The following is a 12,120-nucleotide window of genomic DNA, read 5'->3' as shown; positions in this document are numbered from 1 at the left end:
TAAGCAATTAAAAAGTATAATTCCTCAGACCACAAACCCACAAGAGATTCTGCACAAACACGTTCTTTCCTATTACACGCTTAACGAACTTACAGTTTTGCTAAAAGTTTAAACAAAACCCCACCAGGCAATAGAGAGCTTTGACTTGTCTTTGGTGCTCCTTCAACCTCAGTCAACTAGACCTGGCTGGTGTTGCTCTACCAATTTCCACCTGCAACTGCCCACTCCAACTCTGCTGGAGACTGACATCTCCCCAGCACCATCAGAGACAGATAAATGTCACTTTGATGCAAACTCCAACATCCTACCATTGACCCACCATCACCAACAGAAGCAATACCAGACTAGAACAGCTGAGATCTGGGCACAGGAGCCTTTCTACTCTACTGAGAGACCGGAGGACAAAAGGCACCAGGCGCAGGAACTTGTTCACCACTGCAGGAAGATTTGCCAGTGCTCATATGTTACCGCCTACACAGTGCTAGCCTAGAGGTCTCCATGCTGTTCTGGGACTGCCTCAGTGGGATGAGCACAATTACCCAAACACAAATCACACAGGCACACCAGCAGTCTGCTTTACACCTACAGTTCATTCCCATAGGTTTGGAGAAGAAATTACGCTGGTACCAGACATCTCTGTGCAACTATGTCCTCACTATATTATAACAATTTTACTAATTTAGCTGAAAAACCCAGAGAGTCAGATAGATTCACAGTTCAGCCTAATAAACTGCTGTGATGTTTACGGTTTGGGTCATTCTTGTTTGGGTTTTTTTGTTTGGTTGGTTTTTTTTTGCATTCCAATGCTACAATCAAAACGGATGCTACAACTGCTACAAAACCAAACGGATATTTTATTTGACAAAAGCATCTGTAGCAACTACCACAACAGAAATTTCTCTTCAGTCTTCCCTGTTTGAGGCCTGCTGCACAGAGCAGCCTGCAGGACTGCGGCCTAAGACCAACCAGGATCAGAAAAGCACTGTGCTGCCATGGGAAGCCTTCCTTAAGTCACAGTCCATTGACTACCAAAACATAAATATAAAATATTTAAAGACACTTTGCTGCAGCAATTGAAGGAAAACGTTTTTAAAGAGAACAGCACCAGGCTTCAAGGGAACCCGAGCCTCCATACATGGTTCGAACTGAGCTAGGAGTTGAACGGGCAGAACGAAGGAAGATCTTTAGAAAAACCGACCGTAACGAGTTCGTGTTGCACACAAGGATTTGTCAGAAGATGTTAATGTTATTGGCAGTCCTTCCCTGTGCTGGGGGACCACTGTGATTACTGTAAACTTCCTTCTGGAATAGGTCAGGCCGCAATGACAAAGCTGTATACGTTAGGGGCTTCGAACAGGCCGTAAGAGACAAAAATATACTAATTTAATTTCAAAGCACATGGATAATGAGCCCGCTATTCCCCCCCCACCATGCACAAGTGTTCCAAGAATACAAATTTTAATTTAAAAAAACCAACAACCATCACTTACTCTGTCTTCCTTCTTTGCTTGTCTTCAAACATATCGTTCAGACTTATGGCCACCTGTCCCAGAAACTTGTCCAGCCCCACCAGCGACCTGTGCATGACAATCAGGTACAGGACGTATTTTTCTGGATTCTCCTGCATGAGTAATCCAGGGAGCTCGAAGGAGGCCTCTTCTTTCCAGACGGGATCCAGGGTCTTCTCGGCCACCGAGGTGGAATACTTCTCCTTGCCCAGCTGGATGATGGTGAAGGCATCGTTGCTGCCATTTTTACCTTTGGGCTTCAGCCCTTTGGCTTGAAGGACCGTAACTTGCACGTGAGTTGGGAACCACTTCTGGGCTTGCTCTGCCAGCATCATCTCTGAGGGTCGCGGCGGCAAGAACCAAGTCTCCCGGTCTCCCAGTCACTGCCCGCGGGCGCTGACGGCGGAGGCACCTGTCAGGGGCCCAGCCTGCTCCTTCCCCAGCGCTCCCGGCCGCGGCGGGCACTCCCCAGCCCTCACCTTCCCCCTGCCTCCATGCCCGGGGGCTGCAGGGTGGCCCCGCAGCACCGACACCACTTCCCCCTCCGGCCCCCGGCCTCCCCACGCCCGCCGGCCCCGCTCCCCTCCCGCCGCTGCCGCCGCCGCCGCCGCCCCCCGGGCATCCCCCGGGCAGGGCCCCTCCAGCCGCACGGCCCGGGCCGGGCCCCGCGAGGCCGCCGCCGGCTTCCCCTGCCCCCGGCAGCGCGGTGGGGCCTGGCGCCGCTCCTCCGGGCCGGGCCGGGCTGCCGCGGCCCTGCCCTGCCTCCCTGCCTGCCTCCCGGCCGCTCGCCTCAGCCTCTCGCCGCGCTCCCCCCGCGCCGCCCGGCCTGCCGGGCCGGCTCCGCCGCTTCCGCCTTCCCCATGGTGCCGGCCGCGGAGGGCAGAGGGCAGGGTTCGCCCCCTCCCCGCTGCCGGGTCCCCCCCGGGAAATGACGGGGAGCCGGGCCGCGGGGTGCTCGCCCGGCCGCCCGCGTCCCTGAATTAACCCATCGCTGCGGGTGTTTGCAGAGGGGAGAAGCCCCGCCGGCGGGAGGGAGCGTCTGCGGGCGCGGTCATGAGCTGCCCTTACGGGAAGAAGAAAGAGCACGCGGGTGTTTGCATTCGAGTTAATTATTCATGTAACGGTGGGTAACACCATCGGTATTACGAACGGGGTGCAGCAAGGGAAGGAAGCCGCGACGGCGGCTGCCCCCGCCGTTCCCACCCTGGGGGGCTCGGGGGGCTCGTACCGCTCCGGGGACCCCCCCCCCCCGGCCCACCCGTCCTGCTGCCAGCCCCTTGGGGAGCTTCTGGAACCCCTGCCCCGGCGGTTCCCCTGGGTTTGAGTGAGAAAGCAGGAAGAACCGCCAGATGTTTCGAGGACGCACCGTTTTACGGATACAACGTGCACCTGTACGTGGAGCCACAGGTATTAACTTCGTTTCTACGAAACAAAACAAAAACAAGCAGCCCACGAGCAATTAGGGTTGCAAGGCTCCACATCCCACCCCAAAAATCCGTCACGTGCAGGGAGATCGGCAGCCCAGTCAGATAATACTTCATCCACCACTCCTGAGCCCCCAGTCCACGGCTCACGGGTTAGTGAGCAAGAAAAAAGCCTGGGAGACCTTCTCATACCGCTGAGACCTACAGGAAATTAAAAAGTTGAAGCTGAAGGCCATGAGGGAGAGTTAAAGTATGATGCTGCCCACAACACTTCATGCTGAGCGAGGGATTGTCCAGGGTCAGAAAAGGTTGGGGATCACCAGTCCACACATAGTCATTAGTCTGAGTCCCAGCTCGTGTTATCTCTGTACACAATTTTAATAACTACTTAATTGACCCTTAAGTTTGACTGGGAATGGTATTTGTCTGAGTGCTGTAATAATTAACGCAGCGCTGGGCACTTCTTTCCTCTGCCACCTTGTTTCTGATTTGGAAATCGATGTTGGAAAATAGATGGTCCAGTTGGAAACAAAACATGTCTCGGGATCATATTTAGACAAAAACATGTCAATGGATTGCCTAGGGAGTTATAAATGCTACAATTATCTGCCTTCATTTGTGTTGGTGAGATACTAATCATCAAATTAAGGCTGCCCATCAACTGTCTGGGATAAATTGCCATTCCCAGTCTTCTGAAAATCGCTTCCCCTCCTCTCCAGCTGCCAGTGTTCCCTATCATCAGGTGTCTTTCCCAAATGCTTCACCAGAAGTCGTCAGTGAAGCTCCCAGAGTGAGCTGCTGTGCATGGGGAAAGGGGAGCAGTATTTCAGGCTGGAAGTGCCAGGAAGGATTACGGTGAGACAGTGTTCGGCAGGAGACTCGGGCCATGAGGGAAAGCCGCGGGGTTCTTGTTGGAAACCAGGGAGACATATGTACATCACATTATTTCCTAAATGAGTTTTACCACATACAAATTCTGTTTTAAGAGAATATTCTTCATCCCACTAAATCGAAACCAAGCACGATGCACTCGTCAAATCAAAACAAGAAATTAATTTTAGGTAGGCAGAATGTATTTATTTAATCAGAAATTTAAGTCAAACAGCATGTCTTGCATGCTGTGTCTTAGGAAGAGTTTTATGGGTTCTTATTACAGGCAGAATTTGTGCTTTTCTCTGTTTTTTATTGGTATTGTATAATTTCTTACTAGTGTCTCTTTCTAAATGGGGTCTGACTGGAATACATACATGTGCAGGCGAACAGGGGAAGGGGGAAGAACTCTTGCACCTTTGCGTGCAATAACCCAATCTGCTTTCAAAAAGAGACAGATCATTAGTTCTCTATTCCTGATGCACAAGCTGGCACGTGAGGAGCCTGCATTCTTCCTCCTTCTCTCCCACCTCTCCTCAGCTGGTGGAGCAGGCACCAGGGAGATGCCCTCTCAACTCCCCCACCCCTGTGCTTGAAGTGAATTCTGCTCAAAGGTGCACCAGATACATTTTATTCCCTCTTACACCCCTCTAGGGTCAAATTGCAATCCGGCCTTTTGATTTAATTCTCTTTGGAATAGGGACATTGTCATCTTCTTGAATATAACATGCAATATAAATGACAAAACATCTCAGAGAAATAATGATATCTCCAGCAACACAGTGTCCCCTGGCACGATGTTAGAGCTTTAATCCAGAAAGGACTCAGATTCCCCCTTACTAAACCACCACCACTGCTCAGCGGCTGCATGCACTGTATGTTTTGTTCATCACTCCCAATGATTTAGTGAACGTTATATTAGAAAATCCATTTTGTTTTCTGTGCACCATTTTGGTTACGAAACCATTTCTTTGCTTTTGCTTTTCCTCCCCATGTTCAGACCAAGCACTGTGGATGCAGGACAAACAGTGTGGGAATATCAGTGGTCATTAATATTAAATCCTTTGCCTTAGCAGTACAGTGGGAATGCTAATGAGGATGACTATCTTTGAGAAACCATTTTTTTCTGCCTGCTTATGAAGTGAACACAAACCAAACAACAGTTCTTTTGGGGAAGGAAACCGTGAAGCTGACAGAAGTGATGGACAATTTCTGTTTTCACTGGGTCTTCACTGATTAGAATAAGCAGACAAAAATAGATACAAGAGAAGCGAAGTCTAGGGACTCTGAAAGAGATAATTAAAACTCTACTGTCTCCTGGGTAAAGGGCAGAATTTTTCTTAGATTAGGTTTTGGCAAGATCTGTAATTCATGCTTTCTCTGTGAAAAGGACTTACAGCTTTTTATGTGTCAAGGTCACCATATTCCTTCTTCTAGCTAACTCATGTCATCAAAATGCTCCTTAATCCCAGAGTTTTGTCTCTTCTGAGTGGTTTGTTTAGGAAAGAATAGCTAAGTGGACTAACAGTGACAGAGAAAAGAGGGGCATTATCTAGAAGGAAGAGGGGGTGTCGGAGCAGCCACCAGGAGCATAGCACAGATAGTGCAAGTCGGAAATGTAGGCCAGATGTTCCAGCTGTGATGGCTTTTTCTTCAGCAGCAAGAATGCTGGGCTTGCTTTTCTCAGCTGTCTTTCTCTAGCCCAAACCAGGTGGTGGGAGGACAGGGCAAAGGAACAAGGTAGAGAACAATACAGGAGCTACTGTCCTCAGGGAGAAATCCTTTTTACCACAGTACAGCACCCAAGGGAGCTACTTTTGAGAGCAAGCTCCAAACGTAACATTTTGAGCTCAAAATCCTCTAAAAGAAACAAAACCAAGATGGGAAAATTCATGACAGAACATCCTCAGAGTGAGTGGACTTGGACAGAAAACATGATACAGTGATGAAAGTGAGTTTAAAAAATGATTGTTTATCACAGAACAACAGTGGATCTCTGTGGTGTATTTAATACAGAACCTTAATCCTCATGTGTGCCATCTATCTCTATTACATGTTCTTCCAGGCATTTCTGGCCCAGGAGATCTACATTGTTTTTTAAAAGAGGGAATTCCAAGAATTATGGTGGATTTTTTTCAGTTTCACTAATTTGAAATACCCTAACAATTCCCCCTCCTGAGCCAATGGTACATCTGATGAAACATCAGACTTGATATTCTGGCTGCCCTTGCAAAAGAAAATGCAAGAAATCTTTTTGCCTGCTCTGCTGAGACAGTTCTGCTCTTCATTTCCAGTTGCATACATGCTAAAGAGGATCAGAGCAGTTGTGCTTTCAGTGGGAAACTGTACCAGATAATTTGGTGATTTCATTTCTCCCCGATTTCTGTTTATGAAGTAGGAAGCATTTTGGTTTTTTTGTTTGTTTCTTGTTGATAGGTTTTTTGCTTTGTTTTGTTTTATGAAAACACCATCTCTTCTTTGAAATTATCTGCTGAATAATTCTCTGTTGGCAGATCTTGGGCAACATGTTTGTTTTGAACATGATACAGTTGTGAGGCACAGGCTAGTTTTGTGTAGACATGTGTAACAAGCTTCTGCTTTCTGCCTTGCTGACTCTAACTTGGAGTAGCTGTTGCAACTGTCCAGATTGCACATTTTCTGGAGGGACTATGCAGATTTTGAGACTGAACATTGTTGGCAGTTAACTTTATCTTTGCTGTCGTTATTTTTTCAATTAGTGACTTCTTCAGGAATTCACTAGAATTAATTGAGTGCAGAAATCAAATAGCTGGGCTCAAACCCACCACTGTGGATTGGGAAGTTTTTCTCAAGCTACTGTTTTTGTTTGCTCTCTTGGTTTGAGAAGAATCCATTAAGTGGAAGTATTTTGATGTAAATATTAAAAGCTGGATGAATATTCATCACGCTTCTGTCCTGAACCCAAATTTTGCATCCACAAAGTGTTCTTGGCTTCCTGAGGCAGGATGTGTCAGACTGTCCTGTATCTAAAGAGGAGACTGGGGACTTGACATCAGGCAAACGCCTATGGAATTGTCCATTGTTTGGAGAGAAATCTGGTACTTTCCAACCAGAAGGCTGGAATCACGGATAGATGAGAATTTTGTGCAATATCAGACTTCAAATAAACACCAGGTAGCAGATCAGAGTGTTGGAAGCATCATCTTTTTTGCTCATTTTTACTGGAACTTGTTTCACAGCCTTTCAACACTGTCATCCATTGGTGAAGTTCAAAGAGGCTTAAATGCTGTAAAACAGTCATCAAATGCTATAATTAAACTTGCCAGTCATCCAGATTTGACCCAAACTGCTTTTCTCTCAAGATTTTAGTCAGGTGTCCGGGTTCTATTTCCATTCAGCCTGTTTAAAGACATGAAGACACTTACCTCTCAGCAGCTTCTGCACAAACCATCAGCAGGCAAATAATTTTGCTCTTCTGTCAAAGCATCCTTGTCATGTTAACTCCTTGAGCACTTCTCACCTGAAATATAGCCATGGGATACCTCAGGCACACAGCAAGACCATCACCCTGCCCTAGACCTGGTAGGATTCAGACTGTCTTCAGCAATCCCTGCACAGGGGAGGGGAGCAGCTGCCTGCAACTCCTCTAAAACTAACCCCTAAGGACTAGGTTGGCTCTCCTAAAACTTCATGGAAAACTCCAAGTTGACCCTTAGAGAAGTATCCCTTCAAAAATCATAGAAACACAAACTGGGGCTCAAACCGAAGGATCACACTAGAAATGGAAATTGGCTACATGATGTCTCATTTCACACTGAAATATGCACATTCTTTTATTGGTTTTAGTACAAGTCCAATGCTTAAAGATCACAAGCAACTTTTATGCATTTGAAATGGACATAATATAAGGAGAGTCAAGGATAATTTTGCCATCTCTACTGAGAATAATTTTTTTTTTTTTTTTTTTTTTTTTGGTGCTTGATAGAACCTAAGAAACATTAGCAGGAGAAACAAATGAGTTGAAAATTCTGACCTTCTTTCTGGTTTTCTAATGAACTAGCTGGAAAAAAAATATTTTTATTATTGTCTGAGTATGAGGTTTCTTCAAAGGTATTTCTTCTGGGTTTAAATAACTCATGCATTTACTCTCTCTTTATAGGTCTCCAAGGATCTCAGAGACCATTACCTCAGAAATTATCTGAAGTCATCAACTCTCTTAGAGAGAATCTCAGCAAATACCAGAAAATGATGTCCTAAAAAAGCTTCTAACAATGCAAGTTCTGAACTTCTCTACTTGTTTTTCCACCCTAGGAATTCACAGGACCTGCACATTCAACATCAGTAGGCTGCCATATGAGGGCAGACAAAAAGAATTGTTTGCACAAAGGTTAGATTGTTATACTTCCATCACTGCTTTGGGTGCTCAGTTTGCAGTCACAACAACCTGGTGAAGTACCTACCTACCTTAAAGCACAGTCTGCTCCTTGGAAAGAGGGAAAAGTCCTCCTTGAAGTTTAGTTTTCTTAACTAAAACAACACATTTAAGCTTCCTGCTCATTCCCAAGACTTTTTCCCAGGCTTAGCTGCCCCCAAAATTTCTTCCCAGGGATTTTCTATTACCAGAGGACTACCCCATGTCTCTTCTGTAGCTGAAGGGTCTAATGGGATCCACCTGCAGCACTGAGTCAGCCGTGATTAATCTGTAGTTAACTGCAGGGTCTCAACACCTCCTGCCTGTTGGTAACAGGAGAACCCTCCTTCCCTGGTGATAACAACAACAACAAAAAAACCAAAACAAACAAACAAACAAAAGTAAAATGAAATAACATAGCATTAAATTCTTAGGAGGGAAGGAAGGTTGATGTATTTGTTAGACTTAGGCTTAACATGTCTCCTTTCAAGCCCTGGTAAATCAAGATATGGATTTTCTAACTGTTCACTCCACATTGGAGAGCTGGTATAAAGCCCAGAGCAATATTTGGTATTTGGGGAGATTTTTTTTCCCTTGCTGAGCTGATGAAGAATTCAGATTTTATATCATCTTTGCCTCCTAGTGATATAAATTTCAATTTGGCTTGAGCAAGGTCTTACTATAAAGATGTGATTAGAGAAGGAATCTAAATTAAATTGCTGTAGTTAAGTTTTATGTGCATTCAATGTATGTATTCCAAGTACTCTTCTCCAATGTTACTTACAACCCTCCTTTCTTTGAAGCATGGTTTATTCTTAGAAAACTCAAGCTGCTCCTAAAACTCTGCTCCCAGTAAGAGGCAAATTAGATAAAAACAATTTGTTGAGAGGAGAGAACTTGCAGAGCTCATGCAAGTAGACATGGAGTGCTGCTTGACAGCCTTCTGTGCCTTTCTTGTAAGAATTATCCAATAACAGACAAAGTTTCACTCTTCCAAAGTATCTGTAGTGTATCTTCTTCCCAACACCAAAAGCTGGAAAGATTGTGAGGGCTATGGGAATACTGCAAATTTGTTTTGGCACTGCCTAGTGCTTCAAGCATCCTGGAAATCAGCACTGGCTAGATTCTCATAGTCTGGATGTAAATTAGCCATCTGTGCCCTAGTGGCATTAGTTACAGATTGAATTGTGCAACTATACTTAGGGCCCTAGATAACTTATTTCTATGTTGGGTCCAAGTTTTGGTGTCATTTACAGTAACATAAATCGAGGATCACTCCACTGAAATCAGTGGGGTAATTGCTTTGAATTTTCTCCAGTGTGATGGAGAGCAGAATTCAGCCTCTGATCAACGTTTGCAGCTCTGAAGCCCTTTCCCATTTGCTAGAAATCTACTGAGTCTCTTCTGCCAGCCTGTCCACTAGTGCTTTAGAATTGGGCTCAGAAAATGTACCTGCACATGAAAGCAAAGGGATTCAGTCAGATTTAGTTCTTTTGAGAGTCTGGGTAAAGACAAATGAGAGCAGTTACCTGGTGTAGCAACCTCTTGTTGGATATAGATTTTTGCTCTTCATGCTCCTTTGGTTTTGCTTCTAAAAGAGGAATTGCTGTGGAAGTTTGCCACTGGAGCTCTCTGGCTGAGCCTCACTAAAAAGTCAATACTAACAGTCTTGGGATGTAGTTGTCGCCCTCTGAGCTTCTTCACCCACCCCTTCCAGTGGACCTAGGGCTAGGAAAAGTGATATCCTTCCTTTGGTCGTTGCCTTAGTTAGGGTTTTCATTGCATCTTCGTGGCTTAAGCTAATGGTGCTCCCTCTTTTTTCATTGATGTTTGACAGCATTGTCTATCTAACTGTGAAAGAACAATGAATTACAGTAAAAGCTCCTTCTAGCAGCTCTTTTGAAACTCCCATCTGCTAGAAAAATATGAAAGGAAAGATGGAGCACACCAATCTCAACAGACAAACAGAAACCATGCTAACACATCAGCAATTGTTCTCTAGAAACACTTCCACTGATTGTGGAATAAATGTGATTGTGCATGTAAGAGCACAGATATCTCATCATCCAGCAACATATGATGTTAAGTCATACCAATGTTGGATGCAACTTCGTAGCTGTGGTTCAAAAGCTCATGTAAGGCGAGCACGCTGGGATATTGGTTATATCTTTTTCAACTCAGTATTTCTAATGAGAAGAAGATGTCTGAATGTATTTTATGTAAGTCATAATCATTTGAAAAAATGCATTAGCAGGCACAGGTCTCGTAAGTGATTTTAAATCATCTCCATATTTTGTTTTCCTTCAGCTTCTCCTTTGTTTCTTTGCTGCTGCTCAATCTCATTTTTTCTCTACCCCATACTACTGCAACAGCACGTCCACTTTCATTTGCAGTGAGAGAAAAGGCTGTATAATTAAATGCTTCACTTTGGCAACCAGATCTTCTTAGGTGATTAATTTATCTCAGGATCTTTTGTACGGTGTCCTGCCTCTACCTGAGTCCTTTCATCCCTAGTGTCAATATCAAGAGGTCAAGGAAATTTTTAGGCATCATTGCTGGGTTTGAGTGGCATGATAATGCCTACAGAGAGCTGACTCAAGAGGTGCAAAGCTAATATTGCTGTGAAAATAACCTTTGCTCAGCAAAACTCACTGGCAGTTTTAACTACTAATTCAAATATCATCCCAGCCAAGATAACGCTTTTCAAACTCATCCTTGAAAATACTTAAATCACAGAAACAGATATTCACTTCTACATTTAAGTGTCCAGCATATGTCCCCAAAGAAGGTGTCTTTCCAGACCTTTTTATCCGTGGCAAGTTTGATATTTGGGAATTGGTGAGAGAAAAGAGGAGGAGAGGTAGAAGACAGACTAGAGCAGTTGGGTTGTGTGTGGCACCAGTGGGATTGGGCAGAGCAGATTACCTGGCTCCATTGTTGTGTTACCTACAGAAATGTCCAGGCATGGAGGGTATCAGGAAGGAAAGAGGGAGCTGTGCACCAAGCCAAGCACAAATGACATGGCTTCCCAGAGCATGGTGTTGCTGTGAAGAGGGGACCATTCAGGGTTTTTACTGTGGTTCATCTACTGATGTTGATTTTGCCAACTAGTTCAACTGCATCAGGCCTGCCCCAGCACATCCTTGGTCAAAGGGATCTTCCTGATTAACAATCTTGCCCTGGCCAGAATGCCTCACCTGGGCATTCTGCACCCAGCCTAGGTCACAAGTCAAGCATGTTTCTCCTGATGTCAAAGAGCCACCAGCCTCAACTGAAAAGCTTCTGAGAGGAAGAAAAATTTCTACAGTCCCTTCACAGAAATTTTACTGGTGACTAATTAACCTCTCTCTTTATCCTGTCTGCTTTATCCAGAATGTGAATTAGTCCATTTTGGATTCTAAATCTTGATTCAGTTTTATTTGGTAAATTACAAAGCCATTACAAATCTTCTCCACATGGAGGTATTCATCTATCATGATCAAGTCTCTTAACCTTTTTTTGATAAAGTAAACAGATTAGGCTGCATACATCTATTCCTACAAGGCAGATATTCCAGATCTTGAAATCATTATTTTCTGATCTATTTTCAATTTTCCATGGCTTCTTTGAAGTGTGAACACCAAGACTAGTCATGATATTCCAGTAGTTTTCCCACCAGCTCACACACAGCTGTACTTCTTGTGCCAGAATTCCTGGCCCGGTAATTCTGCTGCTAGCTTAGGTTTAGGAAATTCAATCTAGGGTATTAAAACACTTGCTATATATTTTCCCTGCATAATTGGAAAGCAGTGAGAGATCAAGCAAAGGATCAAATTTGGGGGGAAGAAAAAAAAAAAAAATAAAGAGGTTCCAATTCTCAAGTTAATTGTCCTGAAAAGTTTGGAGAAATTTACTGCAGAGATACTCTCCCATAGAGCAACCGAGGGCT

General features: G+C 44.6%; 1 protein-coding gene and 1 long non-coding RNA gene across 2 annotated transcripts in view; one reads left to right on the top strand and one right to left on the bottom strand.

Annotated features, from left to right (window-relative positions):
- RAB11FIP2 (RAB11 family interacting protein 2) overlaps positions 1-2,015 on the bottom strand; it is a 33,657-nt gene extending 31,642 nt beyond the window's left edge. Inside the window, exon 1 of the mRNA XM_051619394.1 lies at positions 1,491-2,015. Within this exon, the coding sequence (XP_051475354.1) occupies positions 1,491-1,843 (353 nt within the window). The 5' untranslated portion in view covers positions 1,844-2,015. The remainder of the gene's footprint in view (positions 1-1,490) is intronic.
- Positions 2,016-2,624: 609 nt separating this feature from the next.
- LOC127384658 (uncharacterized) overlaps positions 2,625-12,120 on the top strand; it is a 32,191-nt gene continuing 22,695 nt past the window's right edge. Inside the window, exon 1 of the long non-coding RNA XR_007889472.1 lies at positions 2,625-2,915. This is a non-coding gene — a long non-coding RNA (uncharacterized LOC127384658). The remainder of the gene's footprint in view (positions 2,916-12,120) is intronic.

Source organism: Apus apus, chromosome 4, assembly GCF_020740795.1.
Source record: "Apus apus isolate bApuApu2 chromosome 4, bApuApu2.pri.cur, whole genome shotgun sequence".
In the NCBI taxonomy this organism is placed as follows: Eukaryota; Metazoa; Chordata; class Aves; order Apodiformes; family Apodidae; genus Apus; species Apus apus.
This window is presented reverse-complemented; position numbering and strand designations above follow the sequence as displayed.